This window comes from Eumetopias jubatus, unplaced genomic scaffold, assembly GCF_037043125.1.
Source record: "Eumetopias jubatus isolate StellerSeaLion01/CBP00866 unplaced genomic scaffold, mEumJub1_p1.0 scaffold_89, whole genome shotgun sequence".
In the NCBI taxonomy this organism is placed as follows: Eukaryota; Metazoa; Chordata; class Mammalia; order Carnivora; family Otariidae; genus Eumetopias; species Eumetopias jubatus.
The window spans coordinates 375,220-400,137 of NW_028274895.1; the positions used below are offsets into that span (position 1 = coordinate 375,220).

At 48.8% G+C, this 24,918-nt stretch overlaps 1 protein-coding gene across 1 annotated transcript; it reads left to right on the forward strand.

The window, feature by feature from the left end:
• Positions 1-248: 248 nt before the first annotated feature.
• Positions 249-22,888, forward strand: LOC148161699 (putative phospholipid-transporting ATPase IIB). Its single transcript, XM_088020628.1, has 3 exons — positions 249-379; positions 19,150-19,262; positions 22,423-22,888. The coding sequence occupies exons 1-3, from the start codon at positions 256-258 to the stop codon at positions 22,747-22,749; spliced, it is 564 nt and encodes a 187-aa protein (XP_087876754.1). The 5' UTR covers positions 249-255; the 3' UTR covers positions 22,750-22,888.
• The last annotated feature ends 2,030 nt before the right edge of the window (positions 22,889-24,918 follow it).

Consider the following 24,918-nt stretch of genomic DNA (forward strand, 5'->3'; position numbering starts at 1 on the left):
GAGGACCAGGATGAGGAGCCTGTTTACTGTCGCCTACAAACATGATAAGGGGCCTCAAAAGGTTTGTTGGCTTAAGTGTCAACAAATTCATTTATTTTAAAGTCTGAAATACAGTATTACCTACTTAGTTCCCGTGAGGTTAAAGATAATACGCCTGTATGGAAAACGTGAGTTTGAACATATCGTGTAGGTTTGGACCCTGCTAACGATTGTAATGAACCGGTTTTGTTTGGCAGTTTGCGTGTGAACTTGGACATGGGCAAAGCCGCATATGGATGGAAGATCATGAAGGACGAGAGCATCCCCGGCACGGTTGTGCGGACCAGCACCATCCCAGAGGAGCTGGGGCGCCTGGTGTACTTGCTCACGGACAAAACAGGTACCGCTCCTGGTTCATGTTTGCCTTTGCGTGCTCGCCGGCGTCCAGGGCAGGGTGACGATGGTGTGCATGTGCCTGTGTGCGCTCACCGGCATCCAGTGCAGGGTGACCCTGGCGCGTCTGTGTGTGCATGCATGTGTGCGTGCGTGCATGTGTAGCGGCGTATTGAAGTCATTCAAATTTAGGATTTTCCAGACTCCGCTGAACACTGGCACACAACTAACCTTCACCTTTGAATAAACACAGTATCATTAGAATTAGCAAAATGTTAAATCCTTAGAGATTTAAATGACATGTTTATATATTTTTGATTCTCTGCTGCCATAGCGTTCTTTGTTTTATTAGTGCGGCTTCTGGAGAGGAAATACTGCTTGCCTGTTTATTACAGGATGATACTTGTGAGCTGTTGGAAGAATGTAACACGATGTGTGTGGGTTTGGTCTTTTGACAGTAATGTTCTCCTGAAGAGCCTTCCAAGTGACTATCCCACCCTCAGGTCCCTGCCCCAAATTTTATTTGCCCTTATTCCATCAAAGAATCCTTGTCAATCCTTAACATAATAAATAAAACATAAACTGAATCCAGTGAAAATCCTAGCAACAGGTGAAATCCCTTCCTGATTTCTTCATTCATAGTTTAAATTCCTGGTAACTCTTGGGGCGCCTGGTGGCTCAGTCCCTTGCCCATTGACTCTTGATCTCAGCTCCGGTCATGGTCTTAGGGTCGTGAGATCAAGCCCCGTGTTGGGCTCTGTGCTCAGTGGGGGAATCTGCTTGAGATTCTCCCTCCCTCCGCCTCTCTCCTCAGTCACATATGCTCTCTCTTTAAAATAAATAAGTCTTAAAAAATATCTCATAGTAATTCTTAGTGAACTAGAACTAAGGATACTTGTATAATATGATAAAATGTGTCTCAAGTAAAATTCAACATTATTTTTAATAAAATACTAGAAAAAGCTTAGTCTGGAAAGAGAGAAATCTAACCGCCCTATTAACATGTTTCATTCTGGCCGTTGCAGTAAGACAAGAACTAGAAATAAGCTCTCTGCCTGAAAGATGGAGCAAATATTTGTAGATGAAATAATGAACCAAGGGAATCAACTGCTAAGAGTACGAACCAATGAAGTGTCAGGTCACAGGTCAGAATAATAAAGTAGCTCCCTGCGTGTCAAGCGGACGGAAGAGGGAAGGCCCCACTCGTGGTAGCGCAAGCACGTGTGAAACACGTGGGCATACCGACGTGAGGGGAGTGAAGGGCGTGTGTGAGGATGATCAGACCTTACAGAGAAACGTGAAGGAAGACGTAAACCAGTGAAGGGACAGACTGCAGTCTCCAGCGCAAGGTCCCCAGCGCGAAGATACGGGATTGCGTAGAGCCTGCCTTCACGATGAAGTGATAGGTTTACTGCAGTTCCAGTCAAAATCCAGTTGCCTGTGGCACGTGGTTTTGTTTTGTTTTTTAATTTAGAGTGGGTTTTTTTGTTTTTATTTAAGTAATCTCTATCCCCAGCGTGGGGCTCGAACCCACAACCCTGAGATCAGGCGTCACACACTCCACTGACTGAGCCAGCCGGGCACCCCAGCGGCATTTGGTTGTGGTCAGGGTTGGTCATTATGGCACGTCGGGGGCTGTCCCGTCAGGTGATGCTCGTAAGTCCGAAGAACTCCAAAGTAACGAGGAGCTCAGACTCAAGAAGGTAGGCAGCGAAAATGCCATCAGATTTCTCCCTTCCCATCCTCACTGAGCCGACAGGAAAAGATCCAGAGAATAAAGTGTGGGAGACACGCAGGCGTGCCTCCGCAGAGGTTGAGTTATTTCTGGGAGACAGGTGGGACTATTTTGATGGAGAAGCTGGAGTGAAGCAAACCCAAACTCAAAAAGATTCCTGAAGTGACCCCACAGAAGAGCGTCCTGGGGAATCTGTGAGTTTACAGCACACAGGTCTGTGGGGGGCGGCACGGGAGGCTGTCAGGCTGCCCACCGGCGGCAGGAAAAGCCCAGCTATGCTCAGCCCTGCACTCAGCAGCCTGGACCTTGTGCATAAATACAATCGGAAACCAGGAACAGCAGCATGCACTCGGAGTCCCGCACAAACAGGCACGCTGTGCCCCAAGTGCACAGATCTGTGCGTGTTCACAGAGAAGCCCAACGGAGCCCTGAGGCAAGGGTGCCGCATGACAGAAGGACTTAGTCACACCTGCAAATTCAGTGTCAGAATTAAACTACATTTCCACATACCAGCAACAGTGGGGGCACTTAATTCCAAAAAGGCCAATTAGAATAGCAGCAAAATGTATAAAGTAATTAGAAATAAATCCAAGCAGAACTTGTGTAAAGCCTGCATGGATATAAGTTTGAAGACCTGAGCAGGAGCTAAGCGAGAGGGTGGGCATCTCAGTGCCACACCCCGTGTGGAAAAGTCCGACCTGTCTGAGGCGCACACTGCCCCAGGACCTTGTCTGCACCATTGGTGGGAGCGTTACCTGGTGGCCACCGCTCTGTCCGAACGGACGAGCCCCGACAGCCTGCGCACCGCGGTGCCCCTCTGGCTCCTGCTCCCCAAGGAGACACGTGCGCATGCGCAGCAGGAGACAAGCCCAGGGATGTCCATGGCATCATCTTGGACAACAAAACCAGACTGAACATAACAAAAGCGGTTATCAGTACAATGCATAAATTGTGGAGTGTTTGCAGTTGAATGCTAACTAGCAATGACGGTGTCACGGTTTAATGTTGAACCCAGAAAGGTCTGGGGCCTTCCCCTCTCGGAATTCTGTGCTCCCCTCCTGCCCTGTGTGTGAGGTGCGCGGCGTGCTTATCCGGGGAGCAGGTGCGGGCTGGGCTGTCCTGTCTGCAGCCCACCTGCTCTCGTGGCCACTGAAATCTGCATGTAACACAGCTAAGTGTGGTGCCTGTGATTTCACGTCGGTTCGCAAACGAGAAGCATGTGTCAGCACACAGTATGCTTGAGAGTGACTGGTTCTCTCTCCTCTTCCCGTGTCTCTGGATGTGTGATATCAGCAAGGGAAGAAGGATTTTGTGACATCATTTCTTCTTAAAATGCTAACTTTTTAGTATGCATTTTAAATGGTGATGGGGTCATCATTCTCCTTTGTTTCATCATAGCTCCTCCATTTGTCTTTGAATTCTGAGTTCCATCCAGGATAAGGAAGAGTGGTTTTGCCCAGAGTCATAAAGTAAAACCCCATTTTCCTCATGTCTCACTCTGCTGCTTTCACAAAGCAAAAATAAATAATCTGGGCTTCTGAGATTTAAAAAGAATTACAGAACATTATATAAAATATGTGAGTGAGAGAATCTTACACATTTCATTTTCCAAAAGGCCTTTTTGTTCCAGAAGTCACTGAAGGGACCCTCTGTCACCACTTCCTAGTGTTGGAGCCACATGGAGTTTTAAACATTTTTAGTGTTTTTAAAAATTTTTGGTCTTGAGCTTTTTCAGACCCTTTCTCCGTAATCGGAAGGTGAACGCCACCCACGGCACATCAGGCGAGCCACACGCTGTGCCAGCCCTGTGCCTGTCCTCGCCCTGGGGCCATGGGGCCGCGGGCACTTGCCCTTCACGGGTCCTCCTCCCTGAGGGCACTCAGGAGGGAGTGTTGCCTTGGCTGCTTCTAAAGGCCACACGGACCAAATCGCAGGAGAAGGACATTGAGGACGAGTTGTGTAATTGTCACCACACTGCCAGCACATAGTAGGACTAGTCTAGAAACCAGCTTCTCACACAGATGGAGGCCGCCGGCACACGGGGGTTGGGCCCTCACCTCTGGGCAGCGTGCGGCCTCCGGGGACCCCCAAGCCTCCGAGCGGAGCCATGCGTTGTCTGCCGGGAGGGCTGCATGGCTCGAACTTGCGCTCACCTGCCCTGCCGGGGGGTCCGGCGCAGCTGCGTATCTGTTGTTACTGGGAAGCGTCGTCCGGCAGGGACTGAAGTAACTGTGCTCTGTGTTGTAGTAGTCTCGTCGTGTGACTGATTCAGGTCCTCTGCAGTTGGCCGGGGCCCAGTGGTCACTATGGTGGGCTCCACCATCGCAGAGGGTCTGACGGGGGTGGTGGTTTGGCAGAGGGTAGAGAACTTGGGGTGTAAGACCGTACGCAGACATCATCTGCTTAATCGAATGAGCTGCTGTGTGAGGAGCCTTTCGCTGCTGACCTGCCCATAAGGCGGTCCTCGGTGTGATCGTGATCGGGCTTGTGCCTCATCAATACGCTTTCTGACAAGAAGCGTCCATCACGCGGCCTCTCGTTTGCCCCAGCAGAACAGAGAACGAAGTGTCCCGCAATTGCATTACAGTTTCCTTCTTGTGGACAAGAAAGCGGTGTGGTGTAATTAGGTTTGATTGGGGTGCACGTTTCCGGTAAGATCTGAAATGAATGATGTTGCCATAGTGACGCGTGTGGCCAGCAGTGCGTGAAACATGAAGCAGTTCATTCGACAAGAGCGGACATCTGTTAGCTGCCAGGGTGCAGAGCATGTTGACACTGCCCAGAAATGGTGGACGTGCCGTGATAAATGAGCAGACGGCGCTGGCATGCTAGGGCAGGTCGTCTGCACCGAGTCCGCTGGGGAGCCCCCATCTCTACGCCGGCTGCTCCTGAGAGCGGTGCTGCGGAGGGCTCGGAAATCATAAAACTTCGCTCCGGCTGCAGCCTGTTAGAGTGAGCCGCGAATTCCTTTGTTGGGAATCTTTATGCTCCTGTATGACAGAGCATTCCCAAACCACGCCCTGAGACAGGTCATTTAGGATGCGCACCGTGTCGATAGCACCCGTTACCTGGCTTGGCCGTGCGGTTTGCACCCGGCTCGTGTCAGCTCCCAAGGCCGCATCCTCTGCAGCGGGAAGCGCCGTGTCCACAGTGGCAGGGGCAGCGGACCATGGCGTGCGTGCCTCGCCGGGGAGACCTGGAGCTGGGGGTTATGTCCCGTAAGCCAGGGGCCCTGTAAGCTGGGGCCAGGCACAGGCTCTCTGGCCTGCAGATGACAGCTGGGGCCTCTGGCGCCAACACACCTGCAGGGTCTGGCACTGTGCATGACCGGAGCGCGCACTTGTGTGTGTGCTGGGCTGTTCACCCCAGGTGAGGCACTTGATGCAGGCAGTGGTTGAACAGAGGCCTATTGTACTGGGAACCGCGGTCTTCTGAGAAAGCCTCATTTACAGCAAATACAGATTAACAAAGAATATGGCCACAGTCTGCAGGGTATTAGAAGTTGTGTTTCCATCCCTCATTGCTTCGTGGTAAAGTCTGAGTAGCTTTGTGTTGATCTCACGTGATCATTGCTCACGGCCTGGATCCTGCGCTGGAAGTCCATGGGGTTGGGTGGGTGGCCTGTCCCCAGTGTGCCGCGGGCAGACTTTCCTTTGTTTCTGTGTGGTTGCCACGCCCTGGCTGTCCCACGCACGAGCTGCGGTGTGGCCGTGCCACCCGCCAAACACTGGGTCAGAACACTTTGCAGCTGCGTCTCCAGCAACGTGTCCTCTGCCTGCCTGTGAATCGTCTCCGTCGCTGCCCTGAGACGTGTGCCTGCAGGACTTTGTCCTTAGAAATTGAGTTCCCCTCTACCTGCTTTGCTGCTCGTCCTCCAGAGCCCTCTGCCTTATTAAGGAGCTACAGCATTTTCCTTCTTCAGGAATCACAAAACACGCCTTTTGTCCAAAGACATTTTCCGTCCCTGGCGCTCTCCTAACGGCCAGGTCGCGGGGAAGCCTTCTGGTGGCGTCTGCCCATCCCTATCATGAAGCTTCAGACTTGGGACATACTAACAGTTGAATTAAGATGACAAAAATTGTATGACCTATCAATTGATTGAAATCATGAAAATTGTTTAAGATTTGAAAAGCGGTTTTGCATTACTGACTCTTTTAGTAACTGGCTTAACCTTAGACGCCCCTGCTGTACAAGAGGGTGTAGAAAGTCTCAAACTCGCCCTGACTTTCCTGCTCAGCGTTTTACAGGGTCTGCTGTGAAATAGAAACATCATTGAAAGTTAAAAAGATCCTTCCAGGATTCACCTTAGTATGTTAGAAGATACGCGCCCCTACATAAAGGAGCGTCTGCATCCATAACCCAGTCTCTCACCCAGCGAGATGCAGATGCATTCATCCAAATGGCAAAATAACTGAGCCAAAAATTTCATCGTTTATTTGATGAAATGATAGTCATTTGTTTGAATATGTCTGTTATAACCTCCATAAAACGTGATTTATCAGCAACTAGGACGAGGGTACCAGATGCAGCGTTTGACTCGGACGGCAGGCCACTGGGGCAGGTCGCGCCAGCGTTGGGCACAACCACCGTGTGCTGTCAGTGCGGTCCGAGCTCCCTCACAAGGCCACCTGGTGCACAGCAGCAACCCCCTTGCTTCCCTGCCCTCGCTCAGCCCTCGGTGACCCCTGGTCGACCGTATGCCTCAGCCGGTCTGCCTGTGCTGGACTTCTCCCAGGAGTGGAAGCTCACACCGTGTGGCCTTCTGTGTCTGGCTTCATTTGCTCAGCAGACACTTTCCAGGTTCACCCGCACTGTCGCGTGTCTCAGTACCTGACTGCTTTCTATTGCAGGCGATACTCCGTCGTGTGGATAGACCACATTTCATTTCCATCTCAGTTGAGGGACATTAGTGTAGGTTTTCCTGTTTCTGTTTGGAAGAATGCTGCTATGAGCAAGGTTCTAGCCAGGGCGGGTAGGCAAGAAGAGAAAGGCATCCATGCTATAAAGGGGAGTGAAGCTAGTTGTGTGTGACATGGTCTTCAAACAGAAAATCATAAGGAGGGGTGCCTGGGTGACTCAGTCGTTAAATGTCTGCCTTTGGCTCAGGTCATGGTCCCGGGGTCCTGGGATCAAGCCCCTGCTCCCCAGGAAGCCTGCTTCTCCCTCTCCCACTCCCCCTGCTTGTGTTACCTCTCTCACTGTGTCTCTCTCTGTCAAATAAATAAAATCTTTAAAAAAAGAAAATCATAAGGAATCCCCTAAAATCTGTTAGAAGCAATAAATGAATTTAGTAAGGTTTGAGATACAAGATGAATATACAAAAATGAATTGTATTTCTATACGCTAGCAACGAACTATCCAAAAATAGAATTAAGAACACAATTCTGTTTATGATGGCATCAAAAAAATGAAATCAGTATTTTATAGTGTTAAGATGGCAATAGGATTCCCCAAATTGATTTACAGATTCTACACGATTCCTCTCAACATCCCAGCTGCCTTCTTTGGAGAAATTGACAAGCTGATCCTAGAATTCCTGTGGAAATGCAGGGAGGGTGGGCGCCCAGAGTGGTGTAAACAATCTTGGGACAAGAGCAAATGGAAGGACTCCACAGTTCCTCATCCCAGAGCCTGCCACCAGGCTGCAGGGATCAAGACAGGATGGTGCTGGTGTGAGGACAGACCTTGAGATCGAGGGGGTGGCATCCACAGTCCGGACATCAGTCCCTAGCTGGACACTCAGACGACTTCCAATAAGGCTGCCAGGACGGTGTGCCGGGAGGAACTAAAGCCTGACGCTGCCGGTCGACTGGATTCCAGCACGGGTGCCGCCATCCTCACTGGGGAGGACCAGCCCCTTCAACTGACAGGCAGGGAGAGCAGGACGTCCACATACAGAAGAATGAAGGGGGACCCCTACCTCACACCACACACAAAAACTAGCTCCAGATGGATCACAGACCTACATTTAAGACCTAAAATGATCATTTTTTTAAACTGCTGAGTTTTCAGAAACTACTCTAAACTTGTCTTTTGTTTCATTCTCTTTGGCTCCATGAAGCACCAGAATAAAGAACTTCTAGGTATCTATCTTAATAGAAAGCTTTATAGGGCACCTGGGTGGCTCAGTTGGTTAAGCGACTGCCTTCAGCTCAGGTCATGATCCTGGAGTCCCGGGATCGAGTCCCACATCGGGCTCCCTGCTCAGCGGGGAGTCTGCTTCTCCCTCTGACCTTCCTTCCTCTCGTGCTCTCTCTCTACCATTCGCTCTCAATAAATAAATAAATAAATAAATAATCTTTATAAAAAAATAAAATAAAAATCTTTATAAACATAACCCAAAAAATAAAAAATAAATGTAAACAAAGCCCAAAAGAAGAAAGAAATAGTTTAAATCTGGATATGTTATCTTTTAATTATTTTAAACTAAATTTTTAAATGCAACAGTGTATTTACTATTTTAGTATGTGCTTGTATGTGTCTATGGGAACTCTGTGGCCTCCCATAATTTCAAGGGGTCTTTGTGCATTACTCTAGAGAGTTCTCCAAACGGCAGCAGGAAGCAAACGTAACTGCGTAGTTGGAGTTTTCATCTCAGAACTTAAAATGCTATCACCAGGCTGACTGAGGACAGTGAGCTAAAGCAGTGTATTAAGGTAGCAGTCACTCGGGGCACCTGGGTGGCTCAGTTGGTTAAGCGACTGCCTTCGGCTCAGGTCATGATCCTGGAGTCCTGGGATCGAGTCCCGCATCGGGCTCCCTGCTCAGCGAGGAGCCTGCTTCTCCCTCTAACCCTCCCCCCTCTCATGTACTCTCTCTCTCTCATTCTTGCTCTCTCAAATAAATAAATCTTTAAAAATAAATAAATAAAAAATAAAATAAAATAGCAGTCACTCTACAGCTCCAGATTTGCTGTCTAGAAACAGTCTGTGATCGGAGCAGTAATCATGATGTGCCTTTGGTTTTGGAAAATACTTGCTGTCCACATGGAGTATTGCATTTGGGAATGCCAGAATGCTCGTCTTCAGTAGTCTCGGGAGCAAGATGCTCTGAGTAAACCATCTACCATGTGACTCAGAGAGATGCCACCCTCAAGCTGTGGTGGGTTAATGGGCATAGGACCTGATCGTTGGCACAGGAAGAGGCGGGCGGATGTGCCTCTGACAGAGGGGCTCTGCCTCTGCACAGAGTGTCTGCAGAGCCCAGAGGCCCATCAGCACCCAAGTCCAGACCGTAGGGAACACACTGGAGCAAGTTCATTTACAAGGAAGAACGAGAGAGCAGAGAAGACTGTGGCCTTGGGCTCAGGAGGCTTCACCTGGACCCACACTCAAGCAAACAGTGTAGAAACACAACGGGAACCAGGCCTGGCCTTGGTATTTGATGCTGAGGAGCTCCTGCTGTTTGTTGCTGTGATAACATGGGGGTTACATTTATTGTAGCAGCCCCTTCTGTTGTTAATAGCTGACACGCTCAGGCAGGAAGTGGCAGGTCCCAGGAGCGTGGCCCTGAGGTGGTCCTTGCTGATGTGAGGCCTCCATTCGCCACTTTACATGATGCCATTCTGTCCGCTTTGGGGTACGTTGGACATTTCCCTTAAGAAACGCAGACGGGTTGGGACAGAAAACACATTGCCGGAAGTCAGTTCCTGGCACTTCTTGTTCTCACATTTGTAGTTGAAATTTCTTGCATGTTCTGCTTTATCCCCGCAGTCGGTACACCTGTGTACACGCATGTGCACATGCACACGTACGCACACACAGCACTGTGAGAGCGATGCTCCAGCACGCGCCCCGAGGGTGTCCCGGGTGCGTTTGCACACAGTCGGGCGTCTGGCCATAAGACATTCTAAGTCAGCGTTGTTCTCCTGAGGTCAGCTCCCATACTAGAGCAGCATACGTGTGCCGGCGCCTGGTTATCCTCGGGACCGCCCAGCGGGACCAGCTCCTCGTCAGCCCCTCCAGGGAAGCCGCATGAGCATGGAAGTCTGTAGACCCTCCTCTCCACAAACTCGCCCAGGTTCCCCTTGCTTCTCTCCGGCCCACCGAGGCAGAGGCGCAGAGGGGCTCACACCTGAGGGCAGGATGAGGTACCTGTCTGAAGAACCGTCAGCCGCACCTCCCACACACAACCCCGTCGTGTCTCAGGTGCGCTTCCCGCCGCAGCGCGGCTTCCTGCTCGCACTCCGAGGCTGCCTCGTGGCGTTGACCGCCAGCCGTTAATAACTCCGTGCGTGGCTCCAAAAACCAGTTCAGGGGGACACGTGGTTTTTCTCTAAACATATTGTCATCTGCTTTTAAAAATATTCGCGTATTCCTAAATCCGTGTTAAGTACCACAAGTAACAATAGTCTGCAAAGTCAGGAAATTAAAAAAAGAAAAAAAAACAGTTTTTCCAACAGATCCAGTTTTCAGGACAGGAGGGTATTATGTAACAAAGCGTCTTCTGCTTTTTTGTTCAGTGCTTTCCAGCCTTGGGCTCTAGCTAGAAAACTTTTTCATCTGGTTGAGAAACAGTAATGTAATTGTTTCCGTTTCTGTCCTTTGGTGTCAGCATCCTGTATCTTTCTGCCAAACCTCCCCTTCCTCTTTATTTATTCATTTATAATTAAAATCAGTTAGCATATAACATTAGTTTCAGAAGTACAGGTCAGTGATCTGTCAGTCTCATATTACACCCAGTGCACGTTACATCACGTGCCCTCCTTACTGCCCATCACCCAGTTACCCCATCCCCCACTTACCCATCTCCCCTCCAGCAACCCTCAACTTGTTTCCTAGAGGTAAGAGGTTTGTCTTATGGTTTGTCTCCCTCTCTGGTTTCATCTTGTTTGATTTTTTCCCTCTCTTCCCCTATGATTCTCTGCCTTGTTTCTTAAGTTCCTTGTTTCAGTGAGATCATATGATAACTGTCTTTCTCTGATTGACTTATTTCGCTCAGTATAATGCCCTCTAGTTCCAACCACATTGATGTAAATGTTCAGTATTCATCCTTTCTGATGGCTGAGTCATATTCCATTGTATATATGGACCACGTCTTCTTTATCCATTCGTCTGTCGATGGACATTTGGGCTCTGTCTACAGTTTGGCTATTGTGGACATTGCTGCTATAAACATTGAGGGTCAGGTGCCCCTTCTTTTCACTACATCTGTATCTTTGGGGTAAATACCCCAAAGTATTTGGGGTATTTAGTAATTGGGTAAATACCCAATTGCTGGGTTGTAAGGTAGCTCTATTTTCAACATCTTGAACCTCCATACTGTTTTCCAGAGTGACTGCCCCAGCTTTGCATTCTCACCAACAGTGTAGGAGGGTTCCCCTTTCTCCACATCCTTGCCAACATTTGGGACGTTAAAATATGTGATATTACACTTAGCTTAATGAAGGACGAGATGTAGCTAAATCAGGTGCTTAGGCATATTTTGCCTTGATAAAACTAAACTGTCATTCAATCATTATACTTAGTACTATATTTAATTCCATGAACCTTAGAATTACTTCCTAATCTTGCCGTTGGGAAGCAGAGGTTGATGACCTGACAGAGTCAGCACGTGCATGAAGAGCAGAGGCATCCCCAGTGTCAGGTGCCCGAGCTTACAGACGCCAGAGGCCATGCGTGCTGCCGTGCTCCACGTATCAATGTCTCCTCCGGCGTGAGGAGGAGGTCTCCTGCAGTACTGCTTTAGGAGAATCTTTGGTGCTGGAGAGGCCAGTGTGACCCCGGGTCCTGGAGAAGACGCAGGAGAACGCAGTCCGACCTGTGCCCTCTGCGCACGTCCTGTTCATTCCTGTGTCTTCGGTGAAGTGTCGTAGCAGGTTTCTTCCAGTGGCTGGTTGTCTGCTGCGTGCGGTACTGATGCAGCCAAGGGGTCTGGGTTTCTTTGTCATACTTTTTACTTCGATGCACTTTTGTATTCCTTACGTCGTGCGGACTGTGAACTCGTGGTAAGCGTGTGTTCGCCCCCGCCTTTGTTCACATGCTGTCTGGGTTTGTGAGTTGGGCGTGCCCACACCCTCTCCCAGACAGGCTGGCTGTGACTTGGGACGGCTCGCTCACGCTGGGTCATGGGGACGTGCTTGTTGGACAGCAGTATCATGTCACCGCCTTGGCAATGGAGGCAATCGTGTGTTTCAATTCCTTTTTCCATGATGAGTGGAGAGTGTGGGAGGAGGACACGCTGATACCAAGCGTGAAATAAACATAGTTCTCATACACACGGTACAGTTGAGGTGATCATGGAAGTGCGTTTGAAAGGGAGCGAGGTCAAGCAGCCATCACTGAGCTTTGTCTCTTCGGTGTCTTGGCCCTGATCCAGTTGACAGCATACTCAATGGTGAAGGGAAAGAATCAACGTGAGGGGGACCGATTGCTGGAAGCGTGGTGTCTTAACACCGAGGCACAGGAGTGTGGGGTTTACGTTCCTCTTAATTCTCTGAAGCTGATCCTTCCTTTTCCCACACTCCAGATATTGCGTGGAACCACCATTGCCTTGTGTAGAGACCAGCTCTCTCCCCGGGCACTCTGGTCCAGGTGATAAGGGGCTGTGACTTGGGTATCAGGATTTAAAATCTCCCAGGTGGTGAGTGGGCAGCAGTGCTCAGGGTCTGCTGGGATGCACACAGTCAGACACAGAGCCACTGCCCAGCCTGAACGCAGCATCCCCACCCTGTTGATCTGAGGCCGTGGAGCAGGAGACCTAATCTCATGGGCACCTTGGAGGTCCTACCCACTCTGCTGCCTTGATGTAAAATACATGCAATCTTCAAAGAAAAACTATTCATTTAAAACCAAAATGTTTTATTATAACAGTGTGTAGTCTCAAGACTTCTTAAGAACGTGAGCATTTGCAAGGTATATATGGATAGGGGCACCTGGGTGGCTCAGTTGGTTAAGCGACTGCCTTCGGCTCGGGTCATGATCGTGGAGTCCCGGGATCGAGTCCCGCATCGGGCTCCCTGCTCGGCGAGGGGACTGCTTCTCCCTCTGACCCTCCCCACTCTCCTGTACTCTCTCTCTCATTCTCACTCTCTCAAAATAAATAAGTAAATCTTTTTTAAAAAAAAGGCATATATGGATAGTAGAATTTACATAAGGAGACCAGTATAAATGTAAATTTATCACTAGGTAAGTAAATGTGTAACTGTCAAATCTTAACATAATTTAGGGCGAGTGCCTCTGAACAGTTCTGTGATTCTGAGCTGATGCCAGTCGACGGCCTTGCTGAGCACCCGATGTGGGCGGAAGGCATCCTGGTCAGTATAACGTGTGGGTCACTGGCATGGCCCTATATGTAAATTCAAACTGTACTCTCCGAAATCTCATCTTTAAGAATCTACCCCACATAAATAATGGTTTTGTAGCTGCATTTTTTGGTGATAACAAAAAATTTTAAACCATCTGAGTATCCGTGTTTGGGAGGAAGATCCAGCAGAACCTTGTGTACCATACTGGGTTTATGGTATACCCCCTAAAAATAACGTGGAATACCCCTGTGTGTAGTCATGTGAAAAAATAGTTTATAAATGCATACTTGTCTCTACCAGTGGAAAAGTTGGAAGAGGTTATATACCTAAACTAGGTGATCCCAGGGTGTGAGAAGGTACAACAAGTATTTACAACTTTTAATATAAATGAAGGCCTCCAATTCCAGAACGATGGAGTGGATGTTCTTCTCCCTGTCTGTCCTGCTGAGCACACCGTGCACCTGACGTGCTACGTGCAGCGCACACAAGAAGACTGTGAGCGGGGAGGGAGGAAGGCAGGCTCGCCCCATCAGGAGGACCAGCAGTCAGTTCCCTGGTGTTCCGCTTCATGCCCAGACTGGGGCCTGGAGAAGCCAGCGATGCAGAAATGCCAGTGGCACAGACAGGCCGAGAAGAGCTGCTCTCTGTGACCGAAGGAGCAGCCTGGCAAGACAGGAACACTCACGCTTCCATTCCAGCCGTTGGAGAAAGCACAGCACACGTGGCCCTGTGATGATGTGACGGACGGAGGAGTCACCACGGCGGTGGCCATCCCATGGCCACATGTAAGTGTGTCCAGTCAGCGCATGGTGCAGCAGCAGCTTGCACAGTGTTCCCTGTCCATTTGTGCTCAGCAAAGGCCCCACCCTCTGTCTCCGAAGACCAAGTGGGGACCCTAGACTTCCAACCTCTCCTGGCTGTCCAGATGACCCAGCTCCCAGGCCAGCATGGAGTCCAAGAAGGCTAAGGGTCGGACTTTCATGTCTGCTGGGCGGGCAGCCTGGACGGCCATTGTCACAAACAGAATCAGCGCGGTGAAGAACTGATGGGTTGTGCCAGACTAGGGGTGGGCGAGGGCATGGATGTGGCCACGGATGCAGGCGAGGACCATGTTGGTGCAGATGGGACGCCTCTGCATCTTGATGGCCATGCTGGCCGTGCAGATCCACACATGACGGTGACGTGAAGCTGATATGCTGCGCGGTGCCGGGCACTGGTCTGATCCTGCGCCACTCAACACAGGGACGGCCAGTGGGGTGCCAGGCGGGGGATGCGGGCAGCCCCCTGTGCCGCTGTGGAATCCAGAATTGCTGCAGGAGAAGTCAGAAGAGAGGCCAGCAGCCCTTACTCAGGAGGCTGGCGGACACGAGAAAGGCCTGTGGTAGGCATGCCACCCAGGGGGAGGAATCACACATTTCCTTGTGAGGTAGCAGTTTTTTCTTTAAACTAGAGTTGTTTCTTATGAAATGCATATGTTTCTTATTTTTTCCTATCATTTCATTGAGATTCCTGGTAGTTGCTATTTTCTAAACTGGAGAGCTCTAATTCTGTAATCGTCTAGCATTTCAGGGGCCTGGCAGGTCCCAGCAGCCGTGAAGTGCACTGCCCAGCTGACATTTCATGTAGACGGTGGACATTGCTGGTTGTGTTTGAGGGAGGGAGGAGAATGAAGGGTCCTTATTCTAGGAAGGCGGCACCAGTCAGGAGGTCAGAAGCCATTCCCGAGTCTCGCAAGTCGGGATGAGCGGTGAGGGCCCCAGAGTACATGTAGCCGCGGCAGAGCCCCCGCACCACACCTGTGCGGCTGGTGTGAGGAGGTCTGAGGGTTGGCAGAAAGGACGGAGGATGATGAGGGCGGCGTGTGGGGCAGCTCCGTCACCCGCCTCCGCCTGCGTGCCTGTGGACCCCCTCGCCAGCCTCAGCCGGTGTTTCACGGTGAGGGGGTGGGCGGCAGGGGGGCGGCAGTGCCCGCAGTCAGGCGCTCAGGGGGCGCTCCGGCAGGGGCGGGTGCTGCTGGTCAGGAGGCGTGCGGGCCAGGTGGCGGAAGGGGAGGCCAAGGCTGTGCGTCCACAGGGTAGAACAACCATCCTAGAGGAAGAGTGGGTGGAGCTGGGCACCATGAGATCTGGGAATGGTGACACCTTAGACCCTAGAATGTCTGCAAAGCCAGAGAATCCTAACAGTGTGGCCCCAGCACGACACACACACAGACCAGGGGAACAGAAAAAAACCGCACCCGTAAATGGGCAACTAAGGCAGGACGAGGAGGGCAAGAGCGGACAGTGTCCTCGCACGTGGTGCCACAAGAGCTGGACAGCAGCGTGCAGAAGAAGGAAACCGGCCCTTTGTCCCGCACCACACAAGATGAACCCAGGACTGAAGACCAGAAACCATAGAGGTTCCAGAGGAGAACACAGGCAGTAATCTCTTTGACATCGGCCTTATCAACATTTATTTGGAACTGTCTCTCCAGGGAAGGGCAACAAAAGCTGAAAGAAACAGACAGGATTCCATCAAATGGGATTTCATCAGACTACAAAGCCTCTTCAGAGCCAAGGAAACCCATCAACAAAATGAAAAAGGAACCTATTGAATGGGAGCAGATATTTTCAAGTCATCCATCCTGTAAGGGGTTAATATCCAAAAACATATGAAGAACTTAGACAACTTAGTATCAAACAATTAAAACGCCCCAGTTTAAAAATAGGCAGAGGATCTGAAAGGACATTTTTTCAAAGAATACCTGTAGACACATGAAAAGATGCACAACATCACTAATCGTGGGAGAAATACAAATTAAAACTACGATGATACATCTCCTTCACACAGGTCACAGTGGCTAAAATCAACAGGTGTTGGCAAGGATGCAGAGAAAGGGGAACCGCCGTGCACGGCTGGTGGGAACGCAAGCGGGCGCAGCCCCTCTGGAAAACGGTGTGGAGGTTCCTCAAGACATTAAAAGGAATCACCATGTGATCCAGCAATTGCACTTCTGGGTGTTTATCCAAACAAAATGAACACTAATTCACAAAGATACACACCACCCCTATGTTTGCAGCAGCATTATTTACAATATCTGAGATCTGGAAACATCCCAAGCATCCATCCGTAGATGAATGGATACGGGAGAGGTGGTAGAGACCTATGTTACTCAGCCATAAAAATGAAATCTTGCCATTTTTGACAAAAAGGATGGACCTAGAGGGTATGGTGCTCAGTGAAATGAGTCCGAGAAAGCCAAAGTTGCAGAATCTAAATAACCAAACACAAGAGAAACAGACTCAAAGACATGGAGACAAATGGGTGGTTGCCAGAGGGGAGGGGGCGGAGGAGGGGGGAGAGCCGCAAACCTCCGGTTATCAAATGAGTCCCGGGGATGTACAGTACCGCATGGGGAGTGTGGCTGGTGATACTGTACTAGGGCTGTGCGGTGACCGATGGCGACCGCACTCAGACGGGGAGCATTTTGTATAAAAATAGCGAACCGCTGCCGTGTACACCTGAAACAGATAGTGTATGTCAGCCTTCAGTTTTCACAAAAAAGAAACACGGAAGTAATCCACCCAGTTCCAGCAACAGCACTGTGAGACGGTGGGTCTTCGCACTGGGTGAACTGGGCGCATCCCCGTTCCATCCCCGCGGATCCCGCGGTGTGAGCCAGTGAGCAGGGCAGAGCACCCTTCGCTTAGGGTCTTTTGCCACTTGCGTTCAGTGGTTTACAAACCTAAAGAAATAGTAGTTTATTCTTGGTAGGAACTGTGCAGGCGTAGTATTCTTATTTTTGCCATACGTGTAAAATTCTTAGTAATAAAAAGGTTGAAAAGTATTATTTATTGTCATCGTATTTATAAACTGCCTCATACCACAGCCCACCGTAGATTCGAAGCCTCACATTCAGTGTATGTCAGAGGAAAAAGTGTCTACAGGAAATTCTTTAATTATGTCAATCTGATGAGTAACATATTTTTTTTTAAATAATAAATTTTCAGGGAACTGCTCATTTGGGCACACGTAACAGAGGTGAGCTTGGTGCTTATTCTAATAGGAATTAATGTACAATTTCATTAGCTTTTGATGATAGGTAACTATTGTCTTCATCTCAAATCTGTGATGTAAATAATTTCTAGAACTTCCTTATTTCATTTGGAAGCTGAATTGTTTTTAATTACATTCTTTAAACTATTTTAATTAATTCTGCTTTACTTAATGAGGATGACATAACCAGGAAACCCTTTTAAACTGTACTTCTCACATAATTTTGATTTCAGGAAACTTAGGTGCCATTTAATTGAGGTACTAAACGGGCTAAATAGAATTTTGAAAAAGCAAAATTTCTAAAACTGATCAGCATCCCTGAGAAGAGCTGCTCTTTGAAATTTATGAGACCCTAATGTATGTATTCTATCCATTCTTGTAAGAAGGTTATTCAAAACAGTCTCTGAAACAGTGTTATGAAATACGGATTTTCCTTCATGTTAACGTAGCCTTCCTGTCCTGTAGTGGGAGTTCTGAGCTATTTTGTTTTGAACACCAATGTGTATGGAGTCATGGATAGATGTGAAAACACTTTTTATTATATCTTCCACATCACATGTGCCAAAGAAAACAGAAGTTAGTTAATATTTTATGGGTGCCTTGTAACCGTGTGGAAAGCCCAGCTTCTAACTGACTGGGGATAGGATTGTTCATATCCACATTGATAATTACATCAGTCAGTGGGTGACCCTTCTGTGAGCTGTGAGGTAAGTGCAGAAAAGCCCGGGGGCCTACATGACCGCACTTTTCGTTACCGTACCTGACGCCCCTGCTCACAGGTGTTCACACTTCCCCAGGTTGCTTTACTTCTAGAAAACCCAGTAAGCAAAAATCATATGTGCGTATTGTGTGTGCATTTTTATATTAAGTGATACACATACACAATGTTTAGGGTTTTCAGAGTCATGAAGATGTGTAACATTGTGAATTTATGTGTCACTTTTAATGAAAATTCACCGTTTTTGAAATAATGTTAACGTCTCGCTGCCTTTCATGATGTTACTTCACTGCATTTGGCAGACCCAAGACATCTCATAAAATTGACCTGTGCGTGCTCCTCTCTTAACTGACTTCCTTACACACCAGGGGTGAAGCACTTCCTCATGCTCAAGCACACATGAGTGCCTGGCCTACATGGACTGGCTGTCCCCAGGAGTGAGCCCTGGCTATCTGGAGGGACGTGAGCACCTCCAGGCAGCTCACCGGGCAGAAGCCCAGCTAAAGAGAACGTGCCTCCCTGCTCACTGACCTTTCTGTTGCTCCACATGATGCAAGTGGTGCTAAGGGTTAAATGCATCTGTTTCTGTTCAATGAAAAATACTTAATTTTTCAAAATTGGGTGTTTTTTTTAAAAAACTGGTAGGCACGCTAATTTGGGACTAGTTGATGTCTTTCTCAGGCAGTGTTCTAGAGTATAATTACAAAGGTAGTGACTCTGTTTTCCAGTTTCACGCCTGTCTCTTTCAGAACAGGCAGAAGTTATATTTGTACCAAACAATGCATCTGAACTGAAAGACAGAGGCCACACTTTCTTCAGGTAGTTAGAGCCCTTCACGTTATCGCGCTCTTCCGGAGGGATCTGGGAGGGACACTTGTCCTCAGTGGGGAAGGACATTCCTAGCTGCTGGAATTACAGAGCAGAGCATTCTCAATGCCGAGGGGCGCCCAGCTATGAGAGCTCGGCCCGTGGAGGTCCACGTACGGGATGGGGAGTCCTGGTCCCGTTGATGAGCTTTCCTCTGTGACCTGGTCTTTGTTGCAGGAACCCTCACCCAGAACGAGATGGTGTTTAAGAGGCTGCACCTGGGGACTGTGTCTTATGGAGCAGACACGATGGAGGAGATCCAGAGCCACCTCAGGAATCCATACTCACAGGTAAGCTCATTGGCATCCGCACGGGAGCTGCCTGCAAAAGTGCCTGGCTCTGTCGAACCAGCCTGAACCCACTGTATCCGCTGATCTGGAAATCGGCGAACATCTTTGAATGTCCTAAAACACTCAGTTTTAATTTATAAATCAAGAAGCAGGTTTTGAACCAATTTTATTTTATTTTTTTATTCTTTGTAAAGATTTTATTTATTTATTTGTTTGTTTGTTTGTTTGTTTGATAGAGATAGAGGGAGAGCACAAGCAGGGGGAGGGAGAAGCAGGCTCCCCGCTGAGGAAGGAGCCCGATGTAGGGCTCGCTCCCAGGACCCTGGGATCATGACCTGAGCCGAAGGCAGCCACTTAACCGACTGAGCCACTGAACAATTTTGAATGAGCATTTCTATATTGTAAAATAATAGAAAGGATATAATGACCTTAAACCATTTATTCATATTAAATAATTTTCTTAGTGAAATATTCCAAAAGATTACTCAGGATAGGTAGTATCTTTAAGACTATTAAGTAGAATACTGCATCACAGGTGTTTCTTACCAGTTCCTCTGGGTTTCTTCATAATTAGTAAGACTTTCTCATATTTTTTTGCCTTTTCCATAAACAGAAGTAGTCACACGGTATCGTGAGCCCTATGTCCCTGTCATTCGGCCTCAGCAGCTGTCCATGCACCGCAGACCTGGTTCCCTCCGTAGCCCTGCTCCTCCTTCACCATATCACTGTGAAGTGAAACTCAAATGTCATGTTATTTCATCTGCAAATACCTCGTCTGTGTCTGGATTAGATAAGGACTCCTTGGGTGGAGGCAGGGGGCGTATATCCTAAGTCTTGGCCTTTCCCTGGAGCTTCAGGAGCTCTCTGAAGTTGCAGGAACAGGAAATACACAGCCTAGTAGCCACAGTGTTTGCCAGAGACTTGGTAGGCCGTGCGCTCTGCAAGTGCGTCTGTGGCCCGGGAAGGTCCTGACACGCCAGATCCTGACATGGGGCCCACAGGGCCACGTGTTCCCACAGATGACAGGGTGTGGGGCAGGCAGATACAGGCCACTCTGCAAAGGTCAGTTTAGGCCGCAGAGGTCCCCTAGCCTGTTCTCAGGTAGCGTTCGTGTTGCACTCATTTGAATTCACTGATTCTGAGTAACCAAACCTTGCAAGCCCAGGGTGTCTAAGATGCTGCACACACAAGGCTGTGGTTTGAACCCAGAGCCAGCCATCACTTCCCTAGGCTGCTTTTCTGCCTCTCTGCTGGCCTCTTGTGAGGTTCGGGCACCCCCGTTGTAACAGGCCAGCATATATCAGGTGCAAACGTGCCATCACCCGCCCCCCAGGGAAGCGGGGCCTCGCATGTACACAGACCACTGCCGCCTCGAGGCTCCCACGGGCCGTCTGGCAGCGGCGCCCCCAGAGGCTGTAGGCCCTGTGTATTGATGGTCATACTTCTGACTTGACTTCCACAGACGGGGCTGAGCCACACACGCCCTGAGCAGTTTCTGCTCTGACCGAATTCAGCTGTACTGTCTGCCTTACATTCAGTTTGTGAAAACCTTCTCTTTCTTCTGTAATGTTTACCAGAACGGCGTATACTTTACTTTTCAAGACGCTGTCAAAAGAAAAGTATCTAATGCATATGTGTTTATTGGATGTAATGATCACTTACACAAGCACACATATACTGAAAACCAAGCCCTTTCTTCAGTTGGATGTCACTCAGTGCAATACAGAGCATTTTGTAACCTAGAACATTTATTAACAGAAGGAAAATCTAAAAAGGAGAAGGAATAGGTCTTCCCTTCTCCTGGTAATCTAGGTCTAGGTCGAAACAGTACCAGGTAAAATCTGTTTTTAAAAAATAAATTTACATTATGCATGAATATGATTTTAATAGCTCCAAATAAGCTGTTTTCTAGAAAATTTAGAAACAGAAAGGATGAGTCAGTGTATAAAAATAGCAGATATTTAATACTTATTTCCACGGAGGAGGTCTTTTAAAAATCTTTTTTCGAAGCTGTCTGTTGGTTGGCTGGTTAGATAGTACTCTTTTGTAAAATTGATTTTATTCCTGAGATTCTGTCTTTTTATTAAGATGATAATAGTCTACCAGGTCCACTGCAATGTAACATGAATCTTTCATAATCTGATTATATTTCCCCTCCGGAAGCATTTGGTGATGGAGGGCATAATCTTTAATGGCATTTGTGTGAAATGAAATTCTACAGCCATCGATAAACAGAGTCCTAAGGGGAGTCAGCCGTGTTGCGTGCCGCTCTCCCTTTGCCGTGCAAGCAGCAGGCGGGTGGGAGGCGAGCGCAGGGGAGAGGCAGTGCCAGCTGCTGAGCTGCACGAGCAAACCCTTCATTAGACAGCACTGTGACTTCACGGGCAGAGTAGTCACGGCTCGGTGGCTCTGCATGCCCCGTCCAAAAGCGAGAGCCTGGCTTTCTCGGGAGGGCCGTCACAAGTGGCCATGAAGGTAACCGAGGAGCCTCTGTGGTCCTGCTCCACCTCCCCCCGGGAGCGGGGGGGAATGGCCACTCTACTGGCCGAGGCGAGCGCCCTCGAATGCAGCCTGGTGCGGGGGGAGCCAAATGGAGGGAGCGGGGAGTCACGTCCGGAGCGCAAGAGTCTGAAATAGGAGGTGAGGATCAGTTTTCGTCAGATGCCGGGGTTACTGTCATGCACAAAACTAGCTCTTAATACAGAGGCTGTGACAGGCTGGATTCCTTTATTGTATTAAAGGAAGATTCGTAAGTATTTTTTCCTGCTTTTAGCTTTAGTCCACTTCAGGTACAGCACTTTTTAACGAAACATGAAAGCAGTTAGGAGTATATGGCTCTGGTTTGCTCTTTAACTCACCCCATCTTTACAAGGAGAACAAACATGACTTATTACGGACTTAGCAAGCCAATGCTATGGATCAAGTGAATGTAGAAAAGGAAAACCCTCCGACTCTAAGTACTGCAACAGTTTGGTAGCCGTGCCGACCAGGAGACGCGAGTGCTTACAGCGCTAGCACGGACACGTCACGTGAGCGAGCCCGTTCCCTAAGAGCTGCTTGTCTCATCCCTCACTGATGCACTCATAAAAATCACACGTGCTGGTAACTCCAGTATCAACTACGTTGTCTCTTTAATTTTGTGACGTTCGTATTTTATCAGATGCAGTCTCAAGCTAGCGGGAATGCTACCAGTTCAACACCACCAAGAAAGGCCCAGTCCTCAGCTCCCAAAGTGAGAAAAAGTGTTAGCAGTCGAGTCCACGAAGCTGTGAAGGCCATTGCGCTGTGCCACAACGTGACCCCCGTGTATGAGCCTCGAGCCGGCGTGATCGCGGAGGCCGAGTACGCAGAGGCGGACCAGGACTTCAGCGACGGGAACCGCACCTACCAGGCCGCCAGCCCTGACGAGGTCAGTCGGGGCCTCTTAGAGGATGTCAGATACAAACCTGCATCAGAGGCACAAGAATTCGTTCTTCCAGGGGCATGAATGCAAGGGGAGCTTTATTATCGTGTCTAATGGTGCCTTAGCTCCAGGCCTGAAGGCCACATGGCTCTCTCGGATTCGTGCATTTGGTCCTGGTGTGTCCACTTACCCCAGAAAGCCTAAGAGTTGAGTTACTGGAAAACACATGAGAAAAATCAGAGTTTTACTGATTTGTAAACTGATTTGTGACCGAGTCAGATCTTAATAAAGCTGCTGGCGCCTGGACTGTTCCTCCCTCATCATCCCATCTTCTTACTTCCACATGAATTGTCAGGCTTACGTGTTAAATTTCCAGGTTTGTTCGTTTGTTTTGCCAGAATTTAGCTATAGCATATCTATTTCAAAAGAGAATTGGGCTATAAATCATTTCAAAAATCTACAGAAGACAGAAACAGTAAAATCTTCAATGTGGCAAATTAGTCATTTCTGACCTTACATCATTTTTTTACTTTTTTTTTTTTAAAGATTTTATTTATTTGTTTTTGTCAGAGAGAGACAGAGCACAAGCAGGGGGAGCAGCAGAGAGGAGAAGCAGACTCCCTGCTGAGCGGAGAGCTCGATCCCAGGACCCTGGGATCATGATCTGAGCCAAAGTCAGACACTTAACCGACTGAGCCACCCAGACGCCCCCATTTTTTTTATTTTTAGATTGATAAAAGTCATTGTTAAATTAATTTGCCCAATTCCTGTTCAGCCAGTATATTTTAAATAACGTTTTCTTATGCCCTCCCTTTTAGTCAAGGTTCTTGAGATGATTCTGTAATCAAACCAACCATGGAAGCAATATAAGCAAACAACCTTCTTTTTTTTTTTTAAATACTGTATGAAATTGGATCATGTAATAACTCCCAAAAAGTACCATCAATCACAGTTTAAAAAAGAAAAATCTGATCTAATGTTTTTTTTTTTTTTAAAGATTTTATTTATTTATTTGAGAGAATGAGAGAGAGAGAGAGCATATGAGAGGAGGGAGGGTCAGAGGGAGAAGCAGACTCCCTGCTGAGCAGGGAGCCCGATGCGGGACTCGATCCCGGGACTCCAGGATCATGACCTGAGCCGAAGGCAGTCACTTAACCAACTGAGCCACCCAGGCGCCCCTGATCTAATGTTTTAAAGAGAGGAGCCCAGTGATTCTCGTAAACGAGTATTTCAGAAGAGCGAGGTCCTTCTGTAATGACATCACAGCAAGGAACTTGCGCGCCGCTTTCCCCTGAGATATCTGTGTTGGGGAGGCTGAAGGGCTGGGGCCTTAGGCTGCCGCTGGGAACCACAGCATGAAACCAAGAGCGCCAAGGTGCTGGGGTGTAACGTGTACTGCAGAGTCTGGAGCGCTGACAAGAGCGTCCCTGTTGTGCTGAATAAAATTAATTAAGAGGTCAGAAGATAAATCTGTGAGTTTCCCGTGTTAGGAAAGGCGTTCTGTGAGTCATAGCTAGAGCCGGCTTGGGACCTGGGCCAGAGAGGACTGTGTAGTTGTGTGTTGTGGGTGCCGGCTTGCAGGGGCTCGTGTCCTGCTTCCCTGCAGCTGGGAGCAGCCAGTCCTGCCTGTTTATTCCTCGAAAGCTGCTTGCGACCATCCTGATGGGTTTCGTTCCCAGAGGCGCCCTCAGTCCATGTCTGCCGTCTCCTGGGAGCCACAGGGGACACACCGGCACCCTTCATCCTGTCTGCGTGGCACGGGGACTGACAATTTTGTTTTCTTCAGTCTTTTTTGTGTATCTGCCTTTTTCTGTACCTGTGCTTGGTTCCAGAAGTGCTGATTGCTGGGCCTGGTGTGAAGCCAGTGCTTCTCCATTCTGGGAACGCACTAAGTGGCCCCCATAGCTTAGAACCACTGAGTCTCGTGAGTCTTCCTGGGCGCTCCCTATGGTGTGCGGGAAGCACCTCGGCGGAGCAGGTGGGGAGTGCCGGTGTGCGTGGTCCCTCCACAGTGCCCCCCACAGGCCGCACGGTGGAGACAGACACTTGGGACCCCTTTACCTTGTTCTGACTTCATAATGACGAAGAACAGTAGCAAGAAACCCGAAGTGCACCAGCAAACGCTTGGTGTTTTACTAAGCTTTATGCACCGCTGTATGATTTGAAAACCAAATTTATTTTTGAAGAGGTAGTTACATAGGCACTGCCTTATTTATTTAGTCAGGAAATTATCCCACGGTAACCAAAACAAGC

Excerpts from the sequence above, each read along its gene's own strand:
- LOC148161699 (XM_088020628.1), top strand. The coding sequence starts at position 256 with ATGGGCAAAGCCGCATATGGATGGAAGATCATGAAGGACGAGAGCATC. Across the intron at positions 380-19,149 it reads CTTGCTCACGGACAAAACAG|GAACCCTCACCCAGAACGAG; the intron begins GTACCGCTCCTG and ends TCTTTGTTGCAG. Across the intron at positions 19,263-22,422 it reads TCAGGAATCCATACTCACAG|ATGCAGTCTCAAGCTAGCGG; the intron begins GTAAGCTCATTG and ends GTATTTTATCAG.